Source organism: Natator depressus, chromosome 1 (genome assembly GCF_965152275.1).
Source record: "Natator depressus isolate rNatDep1 chromosome 1, rNatDep2.hap1, whole genome shotgun sequence".
In the NCBI taxonomy this organism is placed as follows: domain Eukaryota; kingdom Metazoa; phylum Chordata; order Testudines; family Cheloniidae; genus Natator; species Natator depressus.
This window is the reverse complement of record NC_134234.1, coordinates 203,502,485-203,528,763: the sequence shown is the minus strand read 5'-3', so window position 1 is coordinate 203,528,763 and position 26,279 is coordinate 203,502,485. Positions and strand designations below refer to the sequence as shown.

At 42.3% G+C, this 26,279-nt stretch overlaps 1 protein-coding gene and 1 long non-coding RNA gene across 11 annotated transcripts in view; both read right to left on the bottom strand.

Moving 5' to 3' along the window:
- The window catches only part of STXBP5L (syntaxin binding protein 5L), a 428,399-nt gene that overhangs the window by 249,183 nt on the left and 152,937 nt on the right, over positions 1-26,279 (bottom strand). For all 9 annotated transcript variants that reach the window (XM_074974797.1, XM_074974780.1, XM_074974789.1 and 6 more), the window contains exon 3: positions 1,096-1,177. In XM_074974797.1, coding sequence (XP_074830898.1) covers positions 1,096-1,177 — 82 coding nt within the window. The remainder of the gene's footprint in view (positions 1-1,095; positions 1,178-26,279) is intronic.
- Positions 13,169-26,279, bottom strand: part of LOC142000518 (uncharacterized) — a 127,781-nt gene continuing 114,670 nt past the window's right edge. The window contains exons 2-3 of one of the 2 annotated variants that reach the window (XR_012642266.1): positions 13,918-14,657; positions 13,169-13,536 (exon numbers count right to left, since the gene is read on the bottom strand). This is a non-coding gene — a long non-coding RNA (uncharacterized LOC142000518). The remainder of the gene's footprint in view (positions 13,537-13,917; positions 14,658-26,279) is intronic. The other variant, XR_012642265.1, reaches the window with a different exon arrangement.

Below are 26,279 nucleotides of genomic sequence, written 5' to 3'. Positions count from 1 at the left end.
TTCAGTTGCTTCTCAGAACAAGATTAGGAAAAAATGTTGTTTTGCACATATAAAAAGGGTTGTAAATTTTTTTTGTTGAGAAACTCCAATGCCTCCTTGCTTTGGAGCAGGAGCCTGAAGTTTGTCAGGGGGTGGTCTGTGTGTCAGGGATGTGCCTTTTGCCTTCCTCATGAAAGTCTGCCCAAATGTGGACAGTTTAGGAGCCTTTCAAAAAAAGAAACACACATACAGAGGTTGCACATACTCGTGCTCTTATTAGAGTTTGAAAGTTGCATTCTCTGAGGATTCTGTCTGCACTGAGCAAGCTCCAACCCGCACAGCTCCTCCATGCTGACTGGACTGTGTATGTACCATCTTCAGAGTGACCGAGTAAGCTCCATCCTGTAGCTGCAGGGACTGAGGCTTATCTCTGCTATTGCTCCTCCCAGCTGCGGGGGCTGCTGTGGCACCAGAACTTTGAGCAGAGAAACTCTCTCCTGTAGTCAGTGTTTCCCCCTCCTTCCAGCACACATGCAGTATGGAGAAAGAGGAAGCTGCCTGACTTGAATTGGTGGAGGGAGGCCCGATACCCCATAATCAATTATTTCCATTTCCAGAGTAAGTTTCATTCAGGGGGTGGATCCCAAATCACTTTGCGTAGTATTTATAGGGATCAGTTTTTATTATTCTGAGTTCCCTGAGACTATGACGTTTCAGCTAAGCAGAAACTTTTTGTATTAGTGCCATTTTTGTTAGTTCATTAATTTCTATCTCATAGATGTCTATGCAGTGAGAAAGATGATCCAAGAATTTAGGTTACACATATGCCGCTCGCTGTGTGTTCAGTATTTCACATCACCATATAAAGGCCCTGATTCTATCACCCATACTTATCTTGAGTAATACCTTATACTACATGTAGTCCCATTCATTTAAACAGGACTACGTACACAGAAAATTATATTTGAGTGCAAGTGTGAGCAGGAGAATCAGGTCCACAGTTTCTTGCTGGCCCCTTTGTTTGCCCTATCTGGAAGTTACATTGCAAAAATATATAAACTGTACCATTCAACCATATTTAAAGAAAAATTCTGCACATTGTACATATAGCCTTACCTCATTGATTAAGAATTGGAGCTGCAGTACCGCGGCACCACTTTCGTGTTGGCAGTAGCAATCAACACCAGGTCTGCCCAGTCTGTTGCAATCAAAGTCAAGGATTCTGACATTTTGGTTATCACCAAGAGTAAACAGCCAAGAGGACACAAACGGAACTCTCTTGCAATTAACCTTAGATTTAATAATCGTTCTTGCTTTCTCTAAAACACGCTAATCTTCAGCCGTTCTAATTAAAGTATCAGCACTATCACCCTGAAACATGCAATTACGAGTGATATGTTCTTGGCTATATTCCTCCCTATGAATGAAAGTGCATAAGTTATCATGAAGATACAGCAAAAACACATCTTAAACTCCAATTTGTTTTATTTCATCTTCATAGTATGTGTTCATATTACAGCTGTACACATCAGATGTTTTTGATTATCTAGGTAATACAAAACTAATAATTTAGGAGCAGGGTCAATAACATGTTATGCACCATTTACACTGTTTTTTCCCTAAAGAGTGCATATTATTTCAAGTGAATAATTTTGCCTTTTTATTATGTTCTACCTGTAATTGTTACTCCATTCTCTGAATGTAACTTTCTGCATAGGTCTGTTCTCCTTGGCTCTTTTGTCTCTGAAATCTATTTTTAGGCAATAAAGACTCTCTTAAGGATGGTAGTGTGCTTTGCATCTTAAAAGTGTGCATGTGTCAATCTCCAACCCTTCATTCCTTTTAAACTAAAAAAAAAAAGTTACAGTCTAAACAGAATAATAAGAAAATCTCACAATTTTACATAGCCGACAAGTTAAAAGAGCATTACTGTTGCAGGTAAAGGACACTGAGTGATTCACCCCTGGAGAGTTGAAGCTCTTTACAATATCAGTAAACTTTGGTGTGTGATACTCAGAAAGATCTGTGCGACCAAGATTGAGAGATCCAATCCATAACTCCTCAGGAGTTAATTATAGCAACGAGAATGATCAAATATCTACACTGTAAGCACTATCTGAAATTCACCTATGTGCAGAGGGGGCCTGCACAAAGACTATACACTTTTATTCCCTCTTACACCTTATTTTGAGGAGATTTAGGAGCCAGTCAAAAATCTGTGTTCTTGTAAAGGAGAGGGGCAAGCAAATACTGTACCCTTTCAAAGCGTAGTAGAGCTTCACTCCAGCTTGAGCTCTCTCAGACTCCCTGAACACACATTCTGGGAGAATCAGGGGTTCCTGTTTAGTCTGACCTGAACTAGAATCCTGAAACCCAATCTGGACACCATGGGACCCAACTACAAGTGTTGGGTCTAGGTTGTGATGGGTGGGAAAGCAAATGGACCCTCTTGGTCTTGGATGAGGTCTCTTCCACCTGCCTGTGGAGTTGGCACAATGACATTGGCAAGAGCTGGGCACAGCTCCCACAGGCAGGAGGCAGCACAGCAGTGACTCAGGTTCGGGGGGAAGGGTCAGGTCAGAAAATGACTCCACCCTCGGGCCTAGGTTGGGCCAAAAAATTAGGCTGGAGTATACTCTACTCTAAACCTCCTCTTCTCCCAAATACAGGCCATGGTTTTAAGTCTGTATCTCATCCCAAATCCGCTAACCTGAGTCAAGATTAAAATCTCAAATAAACTGGCATGTTCTCAACATAGTTTTAGCTCCAGGAGCATAAGGTGTACTATATAAGAAATAAGATGTCTTTATCTCAATTTCAAATAGCTTTCATAGAAGTATAGAAGCTTGGAAAGGTAGCAATTAACTGGTAGTATTTGTTTACTATCAAAATTTGGCATATTTAAATTGCTTGACAAAGCTTGCTGTGATAAATATGGGAATTTTACGATGCTCATGTGTACCTCATTTTCCCTCTGTGCTTTGTACTGCTATACACTGAGTGTAAAGAGCAGGATACATTAGGTGTTTGAGTCATGTAATTGTCTAGGGTGATATGAACAGGTCATAAAGTACTGGCTGGAACCAATGTATATCAATGGAAGACCCTACAGAGACAACGAGAACCCCAATCACTGAAGATTAACACCTAACTGCAGAGGCTGAACATGTGAACATAGCATGGCTGTGTCCAGAGAACGAAGAGAGGTGTCGGGGGTCTGTTTTAACTACTGGCCTCAGAGACACAGGAGCTCTCACCTGAGAAAAAGGGAAAGTGACAAGAGAACGGAAACTAAGCTGCTTCCTACAGCAGCATGGCTTAAGGGAGCCCTGGGCTTTAGACAAAACAGACTGTCTTAATCTTTGGCCTCTCTGTTGAAGAAAGGATTTCCCAGTGCTGTATTCCAGTTGACTAATCAACCTTACTCTCTCTTGAAAAAGGCTACATCGAGTCACTGCCGATACTTGCTGAAGTGCATTGATCACTGAAAGGAGTAAAAGTCTCTGAATAGGACTCTGCTTCGGTCGCATTCACTGGGCAGAGTTCATGGTGAGAAACAGGAGTGCTGGAGCCAAGAGGCTCAGTCTAGGAGTTGCTGCGGCCACATGGCCTATGCTTGTAGAAAAGTGTAACCCGTTGGGGGCTTGGCCCATTGAAGATGTCCGCCCCAGACCCATGACTCCACAATGCTAGCTCAATATCCAGCCTCCCACAGGATATTACAGGGAAGAGTAGGAAGTCATCTGGTCAGCCACGCTACCACCAGCAATAACTATATGAGGAGTGGCTTAAGTTAGCCCACACAGGAAGGAGTACTGGGATAGCCTTCAGTAGCTAGGGTGACCAGATGTCCCGATTTTGGGATCTTTTTCTTATATAGGCTCTTATTACCTCCCACCCCCCGTCTCAATTTTTCAGACTTGCTGTCTGGTCGCCCTATCAGCAGCAGTCCTGACTGGAGCTATGGGACTACTCACTGCAGAAGAACACAACTCCTAGTAGCAAGTTGTGTCAGGACCAGGTCCTTAAAGTCTGATCCCAAACCCACTGAAGTCAATGGAAAGTCTCCCACTGACTTCCATGGGCTTTGTGTTGGACCCCAAGGGTCTGTCTACGCTGCAATAAGACACCCAGAGCTGGCCTGCATCAGCTGACTCTGGCTCCAGCCCAAGCCCAAATGTCTACATTGCAATTGTATAGCCCCACAGCCCAAGCCCATGTCAGCTGACACAGGCCAGCCTTAGGTGTTTAATGCAGCATAGACATATCTGTAGTTAGCATGCACAAGAATTGCATTGTCACAGAACTGTAAGTACAAACAGATATAGCTACAGACTTACTTTGTCATTTATATAAAAGTTATTTTCATTTCTTATTTTAGTGCCCACAATGTGCTCAGCACTGAACAAGATACAAAGATAAAAATATGTACAGGATACAAATTCTATGCCCCAAAGTGTTTTCAGTTGAAAAGATATATACAGAAAAGACAGTGATGGGCGAGAGAGAAGGAATTACACAATAAATGTTTTTAAAATTAAATTATTCTTGTGAACTCAACTTTTCCCACACAGAAGTAATGAGTTTATCAGAGTGATCTGAATAAAAATAAGGTGGCAGTTTTGTGTACTAGGATTCATTGGATACAAGATAAGATACAGAAGAGCATGGAGACAGGCATGGTAAAAAGAAACAAGTGGTGGAGTTGCGGGAGATATGAAGAGACAAGGTCCAATGTTCATATTGGAGCTTTTTAGGGACTTGAAGACAAACAAGAACTTTATACTTAATGCAATGGATAAGGGGAAGCCAGTGGCAGGTTTCAAAGATGGGGTAAGATGGTTAAAGGAACAGGCAAGAAAAATAATGAGATTGCTTAAATTAAGTTCTTGGCCTCAGCGATGACACATGGCAGTGTCTCACAGTCTAATTACACATTGTGTAAAAAGTTTTATCAGTGTTGAATTTGTCGTTATTCAGTTTCACTGAATGACTCTTTCTTGTTCTACGAAATGGAAAAAAAAAAGCAGAAGTACACAATTCACCTTCTCTATACCATTAATTTTTTAATCATGTTCCCCTCTTATGTCTCCCTTCTAAGAGATGAGGGAAAGCCCTAGTCCAAGAGAGAACGCAACAGAGACTGAGGATGGGAGGGTTGGACTGAGTGGGAATTCCTACAGCTGAATATCTTTGCTTTAAATTTGAACTTTACACTTCATTATAAACAAACACTAGCTAATGCATTCCCATTACATGGAAAATTATGCCAATGCTGTTCTTAACCAGCTATCACCACCATTCACCATCGAAAGGTGAAATTAGTCTTCTGGGAGAAAAACCGAATGAAGCAGATGACTCCATTCAGCGTGTCCCAAATAAAAATGTTACAGGATATTCTGTTAACATACATCAATTTTCACTCTGAAGTGAATGTTTATATTAATTATAAGATGTAAATTATACCTGTCTGGCCAGTCATTCTGAAGCAGGGATTCACACCAAGACAGTAGGCACTGTCACAGCTTTTGGAATCCTACTGAGTGGTAGCAGCTTTCAAATATGCAAGTAGCTGTGTTGGGGACCCTGTAAACAGTTCATTCACCACAGGTGCTCCTCCTTGTGGGAATTAGCTCTCCCTGCATGTGGTGCGCTCACCTGTTGGTTGCTCAGGCTGTGGTTCCCTCCCTCCCTCCAGACTCAGGGTACTCACTCTTTGTGACTGAGCCCTCTAGCCAGGTCACTATGTAGTCCCCACCTTCCAAGTTAATAAAATCCTACCAGACAAGCGATACACACTCTTCCTCAGATGCTCTTCTAGTCCAAATCTTGTGACACTTTCCCAGAGGCTAGTAGGGTAATCACCTGTGCACTGAATTCCAGCCCAGGGACCCTACAACTAGCAATTCAGCTTTGTTCAGTCTCAGACCTTGTTACTGTTTCCCTAGGCTCCTTCCTACCCCACTTCTCTATAGCCTTACTATCTCTAGTTTACCACCACAGATTCCTCTGCTCCCCATGACTACTTCACCATTCTCACCCTCTTGCTAGACTCCCCAGGGCAAGACCCTGGACTTACTCTCCCTCTGCATTGCCTCCTTATCCCTAGCCAACTCCCTTTCCCTCCAAAGATGACTGTGGACATCCTCTCTACACTCACTTCCTGATTTATAATCCTATCCCAGCTCCTCCCCGACCTGGGCTTCATCTGCCATTAGGACCTATCAATCCGTGGTTCCCCTCCAGGTGCAGCATACAAGGTTAACTGGGTCCTTCTGGCCCATACTAACCCACTCAGGACTTGTGTGGGTTAGAGGCCCTATCACAGGGCCTTTCTCACAAAAGCTGCTGAGAGATTGGCACATCTTCTTCCTAGCCTGTCCACCTCCTTCTTGGCCAGTTCTGCCCACTTTATCTATCTGTGCTCCATTCCCTCACTGTTCCACTTGAGAAGATATTGCAGCATTTATCATGACTGCACACTTTGCTGGTACACTCTTACACCAAGGCCCTCTGCCAGAATCTATATTGGCAGAAGCTGGTGTAGACCTTGAGCTGGATTTATTTCCTCCTATACTTTTCTTTGTCTTTTAATAAAACAACACATAGCCCTGTCAGCAAGGATTGTAGAATATCTTTTGAAGATGTTAAAAAGGAAAGAAAAAGGAAGATAAAACTGAATACTTTAAAGTCTGCACTTCTGGTTCCCAGAATAAGACCTAGTCACTATCTTATCACTCCTACCAATATATGGGATTTCCTAGGGGTCATGCATCGGGAAATTGTCAGATTACATTCAACCATAGCCACCTCAGAAAATAAAAATTGAAAACTAAATTTTGGATACCTTCAGCAATTATATGTAAATGAGAGAGGAATAAGTAGAAACTGACTTACACATACTGAGCAGCAAATGTGATAGCAGTAACATTCTATCAAAAAATATGCTTTTTGATTGTTACAAAATAGTTAATGCCTTGTTGTCAAGATGTGTATGTTGTGGAAGAGAATATAGTGTTCTGTATTCTCATGCATGAGATACAAGTTCAGAAAACACCTCAGCATGTTATACATGCGGCAGAGATATCATATTTGGCATCCCACAGAGAATGTTGATTGAATTGCTTTTAAGTTACGTTCTGTTGTCTCTCTAGGTACACAAAGAGAAGAGCCTCAAAAGAATCAGCAATGTTCCTTGCCCTTATTGGTCAGAAGGATGGTACTGCAATAGCAGTCTGCTGTAGAAGGATTAAAGGAGTAAAAAATGGCCCAGAGAAAAAGGTGGGCATTTTCCCTCTTCTTCCAGGGTTCTTGGCTGCCTGCTATTCCTGAGCTGGCCAATGTTGATGTGAGACATCTCTCCAGAGACTAAGCATGCTGTCTGCAGCTGTAGGAGAAAGAAATCAAAGTCAACTTCCATGCTGTGGTTTCACTTGGCTACACATTACCCTACTGATAAGCAACTATTTGTGCTTAGATATCTTATTGGATAGGGTTCAGAGAAGAGCCATGAGAATGATTAATAGATTCAAGTAGCTCAATCTCTTTATCTTAACAAAACCGAAGATTAAGGGGTGCCTTCATTACACTCTATAAGTACTTACATGGGGAACAAATACTTAATAATGGGCTTCTCAATCTAGCAGAGAAAGGTATAATGATTGGAAGTTGAAGCCTGAAAATAAGGTGTAAATTTTTAACAGTAAGAGTAATGAACCATTGGAACACCTTACCAAGGGTCATGGTGGATTCTCCATCACTGACTATTTTAAAATCAAGATTAGATGTTTTTTTAAAAGATATCCTACCTAAGAATTATTTTGTGGAACTTCTATGGCCTGTGTTATACAGGAGGTCAGACTAGATGATCACAATGGTCCTTTCTGACCTTGGAATTTATGCCACCCTCCTGGAAGTAAACCAGTTTTAAGTGCCTCTGGTCAAGTTTCTGCCTCCACAAACCCTTTTTCTTTTACCTATAAAGACTACTGAGATGTTATTTTGATGTCAGACTGAGTACATTTTGGATTTTTGATGTCAGATAAGATCTGTAACAGATGCTTGTGGGATGGTGCTATTGTATTATATAATCCACTGCAAAAGTAACTAATCTAAAATGATGCTTGGGTTAAGTGCTCCATTTTGTTGCAGCAGAACTATTCCACTGATTTGGGGGGTCTTATCAACTAAAATAAGAACATAAGAATGGCCATACTGGGTCAGACCAAAGGTCCATCCAGACCAGTATCCTGTCTACCAACAGTGGCCAATACCAGGTGCCCCAGAGGGAGTGAACCTAACAGGTAATGATCAAGTGATCTTTCTCCTGCCATCCATCTCCACCCTCTGACAAACAGACGCTAGGGACACCATTCCTTACCCATCCTGGCTAATAGCCATTAATGGACTTAACCTCTAAGAATGTATCCAGTTCTCTTTTAAACCCTGTTATAATCCTAGCCTTAACAACCTCCTCAGGCAAGGAGTTCCACAGGTTGACTGTGCACTGAGTGAAGAAGACCTTCCTTTTATTTGGTTTAAACCTGCTACCCATTAATTTCATTTGGTGGCCCCTACTTCTTATATTATGGGAACAAGTAAACAACTTTTCCTTATTCACTTTCTCCACACCATTCATGATTTTATATACCTCCAGCATATCCCCCCTCAGTCTCCTCTTTTCCAAGCTGAAAAGTCCTAGCCTCTTTAATCTCTCCTCATATGGGACCCGTTCCAACCCCCTAATCATTTTAGTTGCCCTTTTCTGAACCTTTTCTAATGCCAGTATATCTTTTTTGAGATGAGGGGACCACATCTGTAGGCAGTATTCAAGATGTGGGCATACCATGGATTTATATAAGGGCAATAAGATATTCTCCATCCCTTTTTTAAAGATTCCTAACATCCCGTTTGCTTTTTTGACTGCCACTGCACACTGCGTGGACGTCTTCAGAGAACTATCCACGATGACTCCAAAATCTTTCTCCTGATTAGTTGTAGCTAAATTAGCCCCCATCATATTGTATGTATAGTTGGGGTTATTTTTTCCAATGTGCATTACTTTACATTTATCCACATGAAATTTCATTTGCCATTTTGTTGCTCAATCACTTAGTTTTGTGAGATCTTTTTGAAGATCTTCACAGTCTGCTTTGGTCTTAACTATCTTGAGCAGTTTAGTATCATCTGGAAACTTTGCCACCTCTCTGTTTACCCCTTTCTTCAGATAATTTATGAATAAATTGAATAGGATTGGTCCTAGGACTGACCCTTGGGGAACACCACTAGTTACCCCTCTCCATTCTGAAAATTTACCATTTATTCCTACCCTTTGTTCCTGGTCTTTTAACCAGTTCTCAATCCATGAAAGGATTTTCCCTCTTATCCCATGACAACTTAATTTACGTAAGAGCCTTTGGTGAGGGACCTTGTCAAAGGCTTTGTGGAAATCTAAGTACACTATGTCCATTGGATCCCCATTGTCCACATGTCTGTTTACCCCCTCAAAGAACTCTAATAGATTAGTAAGACATGATCTCCCTTTACAGAAACCATGTTGACTTTTGCGCAACAATTTATGTTCTTCTAGGTGTCTGACCATTTTATTCTTTACTATTGTTTCAGCTAATTTGCCCGGTACTGACATTAGACTTACCGGTCCGTAATTCCCAGGATTACCTCTAGAGCCCTTCTTAAATATTGGCATTACATTAGCTATCTTCCAGTCACTGGGTACAGTAGCTGATTTACAGGATAGGTTACAAACCACAGTTAATAGTTCTGCAATTTCACATTTGAGTTCTTTCAGAACTCTTGGGTGAATGCCATCTGGTCCCCGGTGACTTGTTACTGTTAAGTTTCTCAATTAATTCCAAAAACTCCTCCAGTGACACTTCAATTTGTGACAATTCCTCAGATTTGTCACTTACAAAAGATGGCTCAGGTTTAGGAATCTCCCTAACATCCTCAGCCGTGAAGACTGAAGCAAAGAATTCATTTAGTTTCTCTGCAATGACTTTATCGTCTTTAAGTGCTCCTTTTGTATCTCGATCGTCCAGGGGGCCCACTGGTTGTTTAGCGGGCTTCCTGCTTCTGATGTACTTAAAAAACATTTTGTTATTACCTTTTGAGTTTTTGGCTAGGTGTTCTTCAAACTCCTTTTTGGTTTTCTTATTACATTTTTACATTTAATTTGGCAGTGTTTATGCTCCTTTCTATTTACCTCACTAGGATCTGACTTCCACTTTTTAAGAGATGCCTTTTTATCTCTCAATGCTTCTTTTACATGGTTGTTAAGCCACGGTGGCTCTTTTTTAGTTCTTTTACTGTGTTTTTTAATTTGGGGTATACATTTCTAATACAAAATTAATTTTAAACTTTTATAGAACCAAAAGAAATCTCAAATAAAATAAATAAATAAATAAAATGGTCAAAAAACTCAGCCAAAAAGAAAAAAATAGTCAGTCATGTCCCTGTCACAGACTGAAGTTTATATAGACAAAGGACAACATTTAACAAAAGTATCAGAAATTTAACAAAAAGCTCAGTGTATCTAATCTACACCTGTAGCACTGGATTTGAGCTCAGCTGTTTCCCAATCACTCTTCTGTTCATGAAGCATCTGTAAACCTCAGATGCTAATCCCATTTCTACCAGGGACAGGATGGTGCTTCTGTATCCTGCCACAACAACATTGCATTGTTTCACTTTGATATTTGTAACTGAGTCTCAAAGTGATTATTTTTCTTAGAAAGGAGCTTCCTGATAGTGAAGTGGAATGATACAGTATGCCCAATTCAGAGATTCACAGATTGTAACATCAGAAGGGATAATTATAATAACCTAGTTTGAACTCCTGCATAACACAGACTATAGCATTTCACTCCATAATTCCTGTGTCAAGCCCATAACTTCTGGGTTGAGTTACAGCATATCTTTTAGATAGATGTCCAATCTTGATTTAAAGACTTCAAGTGACAGAGGGTACGTCTACAGTACGAAATTATTTAGAAATTATTCTATTTGAATTTTTGGAAGCTATTTTATACATTCGGTCTTGTGTGTCGACACCCACTAAAGCACGTGAATTTGGTGGATTGCATCCACAGTACCAAGGCTAGTATTGAATGTCGGAGCAGTGCACTTTGGGTAGCTATCCCACAGTTCCCGCAGTCCCTGCCACCCATTGGAATTCTGGGTTAAGCTCCCAGTGCATGATGGGGCAAAAACATTCTCACGGGTGTTTCTGGGTGTGTGTCGCCAGAAAGCTATGGCAGACAATCATTTTGCACCTTTTTGGCATGCAGACGCCATAGTGCTTTCAGCAGGTGGTGCACCGCTGCTTTCCTGCTACTATGAATCCACCTCTCATCTTCCTATGTAATCTCCATCATCTACTCTTTCTCTTCCTCATCAAATGCTTCCGCTGCCAACTCTGCTCTCCCGCTATTGCCACGCTTCCGAGCTTCTCCATGTTGTCTATCCTGGCTCCCATCTCCATGAAAGCCACAGAAGACAACCATTTTCAGCCTTTGTTCAGCTACCAAACAGCACAGCTTCTGCTGCCACTCTGCTCTCCTATGTTTCGCACCCTTTTTCCAGATTACCCATGCAGGTGCCATAGCCATGGAGCCCGATCAGATCTCCGCTGCAGTTTTGACCATTGTAAATACCTCATGCATTATCCAGCAGTATGTGCAGTACCTGCAAAACCGGGTGAGGAAGTGACGACAGCCTGATTACTATACTGATGAGGACATGGACACAGATGGCACGGAATGCAGCAATTGGGACATCATGGTGCTGTTGGGCCAGGTTCATGCCGTGGAATGCCAATTCTGGGCCCGGGAAACAAGCACAGACTGGTGGGACTGCATAGTGTTGCAGGTATGGGATGATTCCCAATGGCTGAGAAACTTTCGTATGTGTAGGGCCACTTTCATGGAATTTTGTGACTTGTGACTGCCCTGAAGTGCAAAGACACCAAAATGAGAGCAGCCCTCACAGTTGAGAAGCACGTGGCCATAGCCCTGTGGAAGCTTGCAACGCCCGACAGCTACCGGTCAGTCGGGAATGAGTTTGGAGTGGGGAAATCTACCGTGGGGGCTGCTGTGCTGCAAGTAGCCCACACAATCATTGACCAGCTGGTATCAAGGGTAGTGACTTTAGGAAATGTGCAGACCATTGTGGATGGCTTTAATGTGCTAGGGTTCCCCAAGTGTGGCAGGGCGACAGATGCAACGCATATCCCTATCTTGGCCCCAAAACACCAGGGTGGTCAATACATAAACTGCAAGGGGTACTTTTCCATGGTGCTGAAAGCACTGGTGGATCACAAGGGACGTTTCACCAACAGCAGCATGGGATGGCCAGGAAAGGTGCATGATGCTTGCATCTTCAGGAACTCTGATCTGTTTGAACAGCTGCAGGAAGGAGCTTACTTCCCAGACCAGAAAATTACTGTTGGGGATGTTGAAATGCTTATAGTTATCCTCAGGGACCCAGCCTACCCCTTAATGCCATGGCTCATGAAGCCATACACAGGCAGCCTGGACAGTAGTAAGGAGCAGTTCAACTATAGGCTGAGCAAGTGCAGAATGGTGGTAGAATGTGTGTTTGGATGTTTGAAAGCGCGCTGGTGCAGTTCACTGACTCGGTTAGATTTCAGCACAACCGATATTCCAATTGTAATTGCTGCTTGTTGTGTGCTCCACAATATCTGTGAGTGTAAGGGGGAGATATTTATGGCAGGGTGGGAGATTGAAGCAACTTGCCTGGTGGCCAGTTTCACACAGCCAGACAACAGGGCAATTAGAAGGGCGCGCTGCACATCAGAGAAGCTTTGAACCCCAGTTTCATGACTGGCCAGGGTACGGTGTGACAGTTGTTGTTTCTCTTAAAGTTTCCCACCCCCTATATTATATATAAAAAAAGGAAATAAAGTCACACAATTGTTTAAAAACCATTCTTTATTATTTGTTGCACAAAACATTGAGAGAAATCAGAAGCTAGACGGGGGAGGGGGGGGAAGGATAGGGTTAGGGGAGTGGAGGAGGAGGGAAGGACAAGTCCAGAAACCAAATCAAAATTTAGGATATGCCAGCTTTCTGCTGCTTGTGCAATCCTCTAGGGTTGACTGTGTGGGTCCCCGTAGTCTCCCCCCCCCCCGTGTTCTTGGGCATCTGGGTGAGGAGGCTATGGAACTTGGGGAGGAGGGAGGGCGGTTATTCAGGGGCTGCAGCAGAAGTCGGTGGTCTTGCTGCCTTTCCCGCATTAGAGCCACCATACAGCGGAGCATGTCAGTTTGCTCCCCCATGAGCTTGACCATAGCATCCTCCCTGCTCTCATCACACATGTCCCTCCGTTCTTTGTATTCATGTAACGCTTTACACGACTCCGCAATTGTTTGCCTCCACACATTCAACTGGGCCCTCTCAGTGCAGGAGGACTGTGTGAGCTTGGCAAAAATGTCATCCCAAGTTCGTTTTTTCTGCCTTCTAATCTGGACCAGCCTCTAGGACGGAGTAGATAGGGGCCATGTTGAAACATTTGCGCTTGCTGCAGGAGGAGAAAAAGGGAGGATAGTATTTTAAAAGATACATTTTAGAGAACAAAGGGGACACTGTTTTTCAGTGAAACAGGCAATTCATAGTACACAGCACATGTTCTTTCTGTACAAGGTCTCATTTTGCCTCTTATACTGAAGTGCCTGCTACTTTGGTGTGAGTAAGTCATCACATGCGGCCAGGCAACAGAATTCAGCTTGCAGGCAGCCTGCGGGCTCTCTGGGAGAATCATTTCACACAACACCCCCACACACACACCCCCCATGGGGCTCTGATAAGGCTCTGAGCAGGGATGAGCCCTTTAATCTAAACACGAACAGCCCAGTGCAGCTGGTTCCCCCCCCCCCCCGGCTCTGATCAAGCTCTCACTCACCAGAAGTGCGTTCTCCAGGGTCATGGGCTGGGAGCATGCTTTGGAGTAGAGGGAGGCTATTGGCTCCAATGTTAAGAATAGTTCCTGGCTAAGGAGGAAGACAGATTCCCCACTTGCTGCCTGTGCACTGTCCTCCTCCTCTTCGTCCCCCAAAAACTCATCCTCCTCACTCCGTGCTACTCCCTCCTTGCAGGTGTCCACAGACAGCGGTTGGGTAGTGTGTCGTCACCCCCCATAATTGCATGCAGCTCACGGTAGAAGCAGCATGTATGGGGCTGTGACCCAGAGAGCCCGTTCACCTCCCTGGCTTTTTGGTACGCTTGCCTGAGCTCCTTGATTGTTGTACGACACTATTCTGTGTCCGTGGAGTAGCCTCTTTCCGTCATGTCCCTGGAGACTTTAGCGTATGTATTTGCATTCCTTTTTTTGGAACGTAGTTCTGCCATAACATAGTTGTCTCCCCAACATGCAATGAGATCCAGTACCTCCCGTTTGGACCATGCTGGAGCTTGTCTGCAAATCTGGGACTGTGTGGTCTCTTGAGATGGTGGACTCTGCATGGTCACCTGTGCTGGTGGACTGTGCTGATGGTCACCAAACAGGAAATTCAAAAGTTCCCAGGGCTTTTACTGCCTACCTGGCTAGTGCATCAGAGTTCAGAGTGTTGTCCAGAGCAGTCACAAGGGAGCATTCTGGGATAGCTCCCGGAGGCCAATATCGTCGAATTGCGTCCACAGTACCTGTAACCCGGAAATGCGATCTCGATTTTAGCGCTACTCCACTTGCTGAGGTGGAGTACAGAAATCAGAGTAAAGAGTCCTTTAAACCGAAAAAAACTGGTTTGGTCGTGTGGACGGAACCAGTTTTATTTCGAGGTAACTCTGCTAATTCCAAAATAACTGCGTACTGTAGACCAGGCCAGAGAATTCATTACATCCCTAGGTAACTTGTTCCAATGGTTCATTACCCCCACGGTTAAAAGTTTCATCTTATTTCTAGGCTGAATTTGTCTAGCTTCAGTTTCCACACTTTGTCTACCTATTATCAGAACTCCATTTGCAGGTACTTGCAGACTGATCAGATTGCCTCTTAAACTGCTCTTGGATAAACTAAACACATTGTGTTCCAGGATAAACTCCAAGGCTGGTTTTCCTGATTTAGAATAATTCAGGTAGCTCTTTTCTGAACCATTTATAAATTTGTCAATATCCTTTTTAAATATGAACATTAGAATTGGAGCCAGTATCCCACTAATGGTCTCACCAGTGCTATATTTAAAGATATATATCACCTCCCTGTTTATATACAATATGCCCTTTATTTTACATCCAAAGGTCATGTTACATTTCTTAGCCACCACATCACACTGGTATCTCTTGTTCAGTTGGTTATCCATCACTTCTAAATCCTTTTCAAGGTCACTGTTTTCCAGGATATAATTCTCTACATTCTTCTATTCTATAGAAATTCTTATACCACCCTCATCACTTCAGTATTTGAGTGCCTTCCAGTAGTACATTAAGCAATGTGACTAACAACTGTTATGGGTGACTTGTTCTCTCTCATTCTCCTCTTGGGGAGAGAAGTGTGTGCAATGCAGCGTTTTGTCTTGGGGTAGGTCTATAGTGCAAATTAAGGAGCAATTATAGCACTGGTAGCTTTAATGTAGCTAGCATGGGTAATACTAGTGAAGATGTGATGGCACAGGCTTCAGTGTGGGCTAGCTGCCCCAGTACAAGTCCACCAGGGATCTGGTTATGTACTAAGGTGGCTAGCCCATACTGAAGTGTGTGCTGCCATGTCTTCACTACTATTGTTACCTGCACTAGCTAGATGAAAGCTAGTTTCGGTATGCCTGCCTGCACGCACTACAATCACATTTTAATTCACAATGTAGACGTACCCATGGTACAGTTTGTTTCTTTTGTAAATGTTCATACTGCTAGGTGTTATAAGAACAAAAAAGCATGGTGGAAGGAGTGGACCTTGCACTTAGAGTGGAAGGTGGTAAAGTCTGTGACAGTCCTTAGTTTCTTTGGCAGTTGTTTCCACAGTCTGTAACATGCCCTTGTGCAAGCATGGTCTCCTTCACAAATAAGCTCTGTCCTTGTGGCAGAAAGTTCCACGGTGCCTGAGGGGCAGAGTTATCCACCAGTCTTTATCTCAGAGCTTCAAGTAATCTTTTGGATATGCTGAGCTCAGGCCACTGAGGGTATGTCTAAACGGCCGGTGGGGGTGGGGGGTGGGGGGTGACAACAACAAAAAACCAGCAAGTCTCAGAGCTTGGGAAGCTTATACTGTCAGGCTTTTATTATATATATAGATATATAGCAGTATAGATGTTCAGGCACAGGCTGGAGCCCAAGCGCTGAAAGTGAAGAAGATCTCTGTATAAGCTGAAAGCTTGTCTATCATCATCAGAAGTTGATCCAATAAAAGATGGAACCTCACCCACTTTCTCTAATATCCTGGGACAAACCTCATTACAGCAAGACTGCAAAAGTAGGTACACTTTTAATGACAAACAGAAATACAGCAGTACAGCAAACTTCTAAATATAGCTGGGGGAATACTATGCAAAATTATTTGTGAACATTCAAATAAAAACATGCAAATTTGCACTGATACTGTTCAGAACCCTTTTTATTCACTTATGAACATTCATAGAATCTTTTTTAGTATACAAGTGTCTGTAGATATTGAAAGTATTACAAATACTTGTGACTATGTACTGTCATGATTATTTGTCTGGAAGTGTTCATGTGGCTATCTTGAAAGTTGTCTCATTTTGGGAGTCATCTGTTTAGGGAGCAGAAGTGCTACCACCATGTGACTTAACTCAAACAGTCATACCACAAATAGTAAATAATGAACAGCAAATACTCAAAGCAATAGTCACAGTCAATTGTTTGCATGTAATTCATAGTATGACATATGTTTACATATGGCGTTGTAGCTGTGTTGGCCCCACGGTACTAAAGAGACAAGGTGAGTGAGAATCTCTTTTGTTGGACCAACTTCTGTTGGTGAGAGAGACAAGACTGCGAGATACAGAGTTGAGACCTGAAGAAGAGCTTTGTGTAAGCTTGAAAGCTTGTCTCTCTCACCAACAGATGTTGGTCCAATGAAAGATTACCTCACCCACCTTGTGTCTAATATGTTTACACAAACCATTTATATAATGAAAATATTTGTAAAATTTGAAGTATATTTATAGATATTTAATAGACTGAAATAGTCCAAATTTGGCAAAATAAAATACTTGCTGTGAACAGGTTGACCAGTTCTGCTACAAAATATAAAACTTAGAATCAAAGAACCATATAAAACTTAGAATCAAGACAAAGCCCTGGCTGGGATGATTTAATTGGGGATTGGTCCTGCTTTGAGCAGGGGGTTGGACTAGATGACCTCCTGAGGTCCCTTCCAACCCTGATATTCTAGGATTCTATGAACCATATGATTAAAAGGGACCGCAAGGGTCATCTAGTCTAACCCCCTACCAACGGGTAGGATTTGTGGTGTCTAAACCACCCAAGACAGCTGGCTATCCAGTCTCTTTTTGAAAGCCTCCAGTGAAGCAGCTTCCACGTCTTCCGTTGGCAGTTCGTTCCATTGTCCTACTGTTCTTATAGTTGGAATTTTTCCTGAGATTTAACCTAATCTGTTTTACTGTAGTTTGAACTCACTGCCTCTTGTCCTGCCCTCTGGGCAAAAGAGAACGATTTTTCTCCATCTTTTTTATGGCAGCCTTTGAAGATCACTATCATGTCCCCCTCTTAATCTCCTTTTTTTCCCCCAAATGAATATACCCAGTTCCTTCAGCCTTTGCTCATATGATTGCTTTCCAAAACTGGACACAGTACTCCAGATGAGGCCTAACCTGCACCAAGTAGAGCAGTACTATCACCTCCCATGACTTGTGTGTTATGCCTCTGTTAATGCAACCCAAAATTGCATTTGCTTTTTTTGCAACAGTATCGCATTGTTGACTCATGTTGCGGTTGTGATCCAGCACAACTCAGAGATCCTTCTCAGCAGTGTTGCTGCCAAGCCAGTTCTCCCTCATTCTGTATTTGTGCATTTGATTTTTCTTCCTTAAGTGTAGCATGTTACATTTATCTTGTACATTTATTTTTGTTGAATTTCCATTTTGTTGTCTATAGCCCAGTTCTCCAATTTAGCACGATCCCTCTGAATTGCAGTGTTTCCAAAGTGTTTGCAAACCCCACTAGCTTTGTGTGATCTGTAAACTTGATCAGTATGCTCTCTATTCCTACATCCAGGTCATTAATAAAGATGTTAAATAACACCAAACCCAGAACAGATCCCTGCAGAACCCCTTTTGAGACCTCCTTCCTATCTGACATAATTCCATTAATAGTAACTCTTTGCAGTTGTTTAACCAATTATGTATCCACTTAATAGTAGTTCTACCAAGCTTTGTTTACCTTAGGTATCTATATGGCTACCCATCACAGTAGTAGCTGTGCATCTCACAATCTTCAATGTATTTTATCCTCACAACACTGCATGAATTACTGAAGTACTATTAACCCAATTTTACAGATGGAAATCTGAGACACCGAGACTAAGTGACTTCCTCAGAATTACACAGGAAGTGTGTAGCAGAGCAGGGACTGAGCAAATCCTGCACTGCTGCCCAAACCTCTGGACCATCCAACCTTGAAAAAAAAAGTTGAACATATACACAAAACAAACGCTTAGCTGCAGTATCCAAGTAATTTGGTTCATTTCAAACCACTACAACTACCTGTTTGTGGAGACATTATGCTATGCACTCCATCTACCTTCTTTCATTGTAGAAATTAACTACTGTACTTGCTTAGACTGCTTATTTGAAGTTCATATACTGTACTGTGTGTCATACTGAATTATATTGTACCATGATATATGGATGGCGGCAAATGGTACTGTAATTCATTAATGCACAACACTTTGAAATGATACAATGTGAAACAGCCGAAAGGGCATAGGCAGTAGAGGCTTGGATCATGTACAATATGTAAGGTATTGACATGGTGTTTTTATCTGGGAAAAAGCTAAAACAAAAAAAGGTCAATAAATGTGGCAAAAAAAAATCCAGTGACATGGTATGCTGTATTAAGGGAGGTGTCTGAATCAAGTAATCCCTATTTATACATACTGGTTGCATCCACATTTAGGGCTAAATTATGCCTAGCTGTTGGGAGAAACAAGGGAAGAGGGATGTGAAAAGCCTTCCCAAATTTATGCTACTAGAAAAAGCCAGATACAATGGTAAATAATGAAAAGGACAGGTCACTGACACAGAGCAATTGGGATCGCTTGGTAAACTGGGTGCAAGCAAATACATTTTAATCCAGCTAAATGTAAATGTATACATCTAGGAACAAAGAATGTAGGTCATACTTACATGAGAAGAGTGAGGGGGGATTTGATAGCAGCCTTCAACTACCTGAAGGGGGGGTTCCAAAGAAGATGGAACTCTGCTGTTCTCAGTGGTGGCAGATGACAGAACAAGGAGCAATGGTCTCAAATTGCAGTGGGGAAGGTCTAGGTTGGATATTAGGAAACACTATTTCACTAGGAGGGTGGTGAAGCACTGGAATGGGTTACCTAGGGAGGTGGTGGAATCACCATCCTTAGAGGTTTACATGGCCCAGCCTGACAAACTCCTGACTGGGATGATTTAAATTGGTGTTGGTCCTGCTTTGAGCATGTGGTTGGACTAGATGACCTCCTGAGGTCTCTTCCAACCCTAATCTTCATGATTCTATGATGGGGGACTCTATCCCAGGAAACAGTGACTCATTATATATATATGTCAGAAAGGATAACCAGCTGAATATGAGCTCCCAGTGTGATGCTGTGGCCAAACGGGATAACGTGATCCTTGGATGCATAAACAGCGGAATCTCAATTTGGAACAGAGAGGTTATTTCACTTGTGTTTGGCACTGGTGAGACCTCTGCTGGAACAACTGTCCAGTTCTGGTGTCCACTATTCAAGAAGGATGTTGATAAATTGGAGAGAGTTCAAAGAAGCACCACAGGAAAGATTAAAGGATTAGAAAACATGCCTTATAGTGACTGAGTCTATTTATCTTAACAAAAAGGTGGTTAGGGATGACTTGATTACACAGTCTATTAAGTACCTACATGGGGAACAAATATTTGATAACAGGTTCTTCCATCTAACAGAGAAAGGTATAACAATCCAATGGCTGGAAGTTGAAGCTAGAAAAATTCAGACTAGAAATAAGCTGTACATTTTTAACAGAGAATAATTAACCATTGGAACAATTTAACAAGGGTCATGGTGGAGTCTCCATCAATGACAATTTTTAAATAAAGACTGAATGTTTATCTAAAAGATCTGCTCTAGTTCACTGAATTAATTCAGGGAAGTTCTATGGTCTGTGTCATAAAGGAGGTCAGACTAGATTATCACAACGTTCCTTCTAGACTTGGAATCTGGGAATCTATTCAACATAGTTGAGTTATTTGCTGAAGGAGGATTCAGGAGAGCAGAGGCATGCACTAAAATGGCTTAGGTCCTTCCTGGAAGGACTTATCCAAAAATAGTGATGAGAAACTGCACCTCCCAGGCCCCTCCTTTCTAGAGTCCAAGAAGGATAAATTCTCTCTGGTTCTATTCAGTACCTACAGGGTACCAGAAGACTTGGTAACACATCACACCCTGAAATACTGATGGCATGTAGATGACACAAAGCCCTGTTTTTCCCTTTACTATATGCAATAGCACCAGAGCCATCAGCTGGCTCAATGCTTGGATGAGGTCACCTTTCACAGATGAACAGCTGGCTGGAGCTGAAGCCGAGCAAGACAGAGCTTATGCTGGTTGGCAAAGGGAAACATCTGAGGAGCTTGCAGCAACAGTGCAGTTTCCATTGGTTGAAGATATAAATCCAAACTAGGTTAAGTTAGGCGACAATTTAGGAGTGCTCCTGGATCCCCTGGTGACCCTAAGCTCTTCCATAGCAGCATTTGGGAGTCACTCTTTCCATCTCCAGGTGGCTAGGAAACTGTGTCCCATCCTAGTGGATGATGAGCTAGCCTCAGTTATATACATGGTCATCATCTCCTGGTTAGACTATAGCAATACAATATACCTGGGCATTAAATCCTCAGCCCTCAGGAAACGCCAACTAGTACAGAATGTATCTCCTCAGCAACACAGGCTACTATGAGTGAATCAAACCTGTCATCCATTCTCTACACTGGCTTCCCATAGAATATTGAGTCAAATTCAAAATTTGTCCTTATCTTCAAGGCGCTCAATAGTCTATGCCCAGGATACCTTAAAACAGCATTTCTCAAACTGGGGTCTGTGGACCCCTGGGGGATCCCCGAGGGAACTCCAGGGGGTCCGCGGGCCCTGCTGATCAACTCTTCCCCCTTCTTCCATCTCCTGGAGGCCACTGAAGCCAAACTGGGAGATTTTAGATGCTAAAAGTCCAGTGGCAAAGCGGGGCTAAGGCAGGCTCTCTGCCTACCCTAGCCCCACACTGCTCCCTGAAGCAGCCAGCACGTCCCTGTGGGCCCGGTGTGGATCAGGGGGTCTCCAGGCACTGCCTCTGCCCCAAGCGCTGTCTCCACAGATCCCATTGGCTGGGAACTGTGGCCAATGGGAGCTGTGGGGGCAGTCCCTGTGCGCGGGAGCAGTGTGCAGAGAACCCCCAGGCCCCCTGTCTAGAAGCCGTTGCCAGAAAGATGTGCTGGTCGCTTTCAGGATCCACCCAAGCGCTGCCCGGCCGGAGCTTGCACCCCTCACCCCCTCCTGCACCCAAACTCCCTCCCAGACCCTGCATCCCCTCTTGCACCCCAACCCCCTGCCCCAGTCTGGTGACAGCAAGTGAGGGTAGAGTAGAGCAAGTGATGGAGGGAGGGGCACAGAGTGAGCAGAGGGCAGGAAGAGGTGGGGTGGGGCCTTGGGGGAAGGAATGGAGTCAAGACAGTGCCTAGGGCTGAGCGGAGGCACTTGGGGGTCCCTGAAAAGTTTTAAATCAAAATGGGAGTCCTTGGGTTCCTAAAGTTTGAGCACCACTGCCTTAAACAAAAAAAAAACACACAACCACCTGACATTCTGGAATAAAAAAAAACCACTAGTCAAAAACTCTGTTCCTCTGGCACAAAGTAGCTGTCCCTGACAAAGGGTGAAGCTCATTGGTGCAGGATACATAGAGGGTTTTTTTGGAGGCCTGTCAAAACAAGATATTCTACAGGATCTAAGAATTGCTCAAAATCACATGACAAACATTTTCATTTAAAAAAGCTCATGATTTTCCCCTTAGAGAGAATTACACATGACAAATGTGAATCATGCTGTTTAGTACTAGAGGCAGGATAAGAATCTGAATAGAATAGGGCATGCAAAGAGGATAAGGATCCAATGCCCGCCACATTGCCCAATGCAGCCTGGTCAGCACAGAGGTGTACACTGTGAAAGGGCATAATCCAGGCTCAATACCAGAAGAAATCCAGCTGCCAATATGCAGCTCTTCCTCACTGTCCACACACAAACAACATGGGTAGTGACTAAGACACAGTCTTACCCTTAGTCTCCTCTCTATCAGAGAAGAGCCTTAATAGCTACTGGACTAGGGAAGCTCCAGGGCCTAGACACCCATGGAGACAACTCCTTATTTTCAGGTTGTACTTCCCTCTCAATAGCAGCTCAACAATGCTAATTTAGGTATTACGCATTTCCCTAAAATGGACCCCCTTTTCATGCATGTAGTCACAGACTCCAATGAGTCCAACTGCCATAAAGGGAAACCAAAAGTCACAGGAAAGGCATGGGGGGTGCAATTTAAGCAGCATATCAACAACATTCACCGATGATGCTAATTTGGGAAGACTTGAGAACAGCAGTTAGACCAAAAACAAAGCAAAAAGCTGCCAAATGTCACATATTTGTCAGGTTTGTCATGCATAGCTGGTAAAATGTCAGAGTGAATGAGAGCGAGACTGACCCTCCCCACAAAAGACTCTGTAGACTGTGGGAAAGGTCTGAGCTACAATCCAAGAGATCACAAGTTTTAGTTCATACACTTACCTTACAGTGAGACAACTATCGTTCATCCATTTTATGGCTAAGATAATGGAGAGGTTGTGGAAGTTCATTTCCAGAGGAGAGAGAACCCAGGTCTCTTATATGAAAGACTTATGGTGCAGCTACTTTACCATACAGCCTTTCAGAAGAAGTATGCCACATTCATGCTTGACTATACTGTCTCTCTGAACACTAGCTCTCATTCTGGTCCCAGATCCAGGACTCCAGATTGCCAATGGGTTACACAACTATTTGAGAGACAGAAGTATGTTGGCTGACTGTGCATGTCCCCTTGAATCGGCTGGTTCACATAGAGAATAGCCTACTTCCACCGCCAGTTACTTCTATAGTCAAAGTGGAGAAGAGTGTGCTATTAATTCCAAGGTCCTCAGTTTAAATTGTACTAATGATCAATCTGGGGGGAAATAGTATATGGTTATGCAATCAGGAGGTTGTCTCATAATTCACATACACAAGGGGGCTGAACTGAAGCTGTAAGGATCATTTTAATTCTGTCATTTCCTAACTTTTACATGCTTGACTTTGCAACCTAACATACTTTTCTGTATCTTATATAAAAGCATCCTGGAATAACTAATTACTTGAATGATTTTACATTAAAAAATTGCATTTAGACATGAATTTCAACACTGTTAATATTTCTACTGTGTGTATTTTGGTTGATGTCCCTCTAAGACCAGGGAATAACACTTGATTGTAGAGTATGTTTGCAGGAGATTGAGAGCACAGTTTGGACACAGGCAAAATTTCCTAAGAGTGAAAAACTCCAAAATTCTGTGTAAACTCCAAAAAGGTCAAAACTCAACACCACTCAGCTCATTCTCCTAAACCAGAGATTCTCAAACTTCTCCATGAATCTTTGGCAAGAAGACTGGTCACACAGTGCTGGCTCTCTTCATAGTTTCCAACTAAATGAAACAGAAAAGAGGAGAGGGAGATACTGAAGAGAAACCATGTGACTTTTCAAAAAGGCCAAAATACCTATTACACTACAGAGATCTAAAAATGCAAACACTTTCCAAATATTACTTTCCCATGTAAACAACTGCTGTAGTTGCTACAGCAAATTATATGATCAAAAAGGAATGGTAGGTACTCCCCACCAGAATGGGAAGGGAGGTGTTTGAGGTAATCTATAAAATGTGGTACACCTAAGAAGCAAATTTTTAAAAGAGGGTAATTAGCCATTGGAACACCTTATCAAAGGTTGTGATGGAGAACCCATCACAGGAAATCTTTAAAATCAAGATGAGATGTGTTTCCAAGAGATATGTTCTTGTTCAACCACAATTATTGGACCTGGAATTAATTCAGAGGAGTCCTACAGTCTTTTATGCAGGAGATCAGAATAGATGATCACAGTGGTGCCTTCTGGCGTTAAAAAAAAAATAAAAACAAAAACTATGAATACTTGCTCTGGGCTAAGTGGATCTTTTTATGAGCAGAACCATTACCTTTAACTAGATCTTGGGTTTTCCAAAATACCTCAAAGGCTGATCTGGCTATTTTTGCCAATTCTCAGAATTAGAACAGTTCCCTGTGATGTTAGCTTCTCACATTTGCAGTTCTTTAGGCATAGACTTAAAGAGCTAAAAACGCTACTGTGTGTTTAACACAATTTCAAACACTTGTAACGCAATGAATGCAAAACCAATTTCTTCCAGAACAAGTTAGTACACTATTGAGTGCGGGCTATTTCTAAGCCAAATCACAACTTTCAAACCTCAGCCATTTCAACAGTCCTGTTCAGAAAGCCGCAAGATTTTAAATGGAAAAAGTATTTTTCTTCTCACATTTTACACAAAAATATGAATTGCCTTTACTCTTTTTTTTTTTGAAAACACCAATTTAGGACAGATCGAGCATGGAACATTTTAACTCCAAAGGTGGAAGTTTTAGAAAGCATGAGCATCTAAAAAGAGGGGTTTGATAACAACTGCTATATTTAAGTTGCAAACACTTGGTATAATTAATCTATGCTCTTTTAGCAAGCTAGATTCATGACTGAAGCCAGATAAATCCAGAAATAATCTGATTTAAAAACTCAGACTCAGCTGTATAAAGATTTCAAGTCCCTGGAAATAGGCCAAAACCACTGTAGCTATTGATATAGTTAATCAATTATGAAGGCATACTGACGATTCAATAATCAATTGTTAAGCAGCTATAGCATTCCGATTCACTTATATTTTTGCAAAAGCTCAACTTCTTAAATCAATTTACCCTAAGAAGTCAATGAACTGTAAATTTTCTGATTATGCTGGAATAAGCACTAAGAGGTACTCTGTAAATTGAACCCTGAAGCAACGTGAATTGTCTGGATATGTCCAAAGATGATTCACTCTGAGCTGTCTTGATTTGCTAATGTGTCAAAAAAAATCTCGATGAGCAGCAAAGCAAAGCACAGAGAGGTTAAACTGAGTGATCTAAATGGACATAGGTCTTTATTTAGATCAGTATACAGGGATGTACTAAGTGAGGGCATCCTCAGTGCACAAAACTTATAGAAAGGTTCCCTGTTATAGAAAGGTTCCCTGTGTAAAACTGATTTACTGAGAAAGATGCCTGAACTTGTTCTGCACACCCAGATGCTAGATGCTTCAAGAGATTAATTTGCTTATCCTTAGCACTAAACATTATGCTCTGAACATTTCCACTGTATCAAGAGACATACACTGTGTAGAGAGAAGCTCAGTAATTGACATCAAGGTGTCAAAAGGAGCATTTGCTCCAGGCCATTCATTACACTGACTACCCACAAGACAGTGTAGATGCTCATGGAACAGATCATGTTCCTTTAAGTCACCATGGAGTTTCTTGAATTTATTTAATAATTCTGTAAACAGCATGAAGATGTTCAAGATGTAAGCCCTCCTTGCTAAGTCAGGATATCAGTAATTCCTGAGACAGGAGAATAGCACCCCAGATGTGGATCTATTATTATCTAGATAACATGGGAAGGAGGATTCCAGTGCGTCACCAGTATAACATTTTTTTAAAAGGAAACAAGACAGAAGGGCACTAACAATGTGAGATTCTTACTAGTAAAATGTTAATTTTAAGAACTTGAGTTATCTAGGAATGAGATGCCTTCTCCAGAAGGACAGAATGGTGATATTTCCATAGACTTTGGTAGGAGCTGCTGCATGCTCCGCACTTTTCAAAAGTAAGCCACTTATTTTAGGCACCTAAACTAGGACTTAGGAGCCTAACATTTTAAAAAAAATCTTGACCTAGAATGAAATTTATTGGGGAAGGAGGGT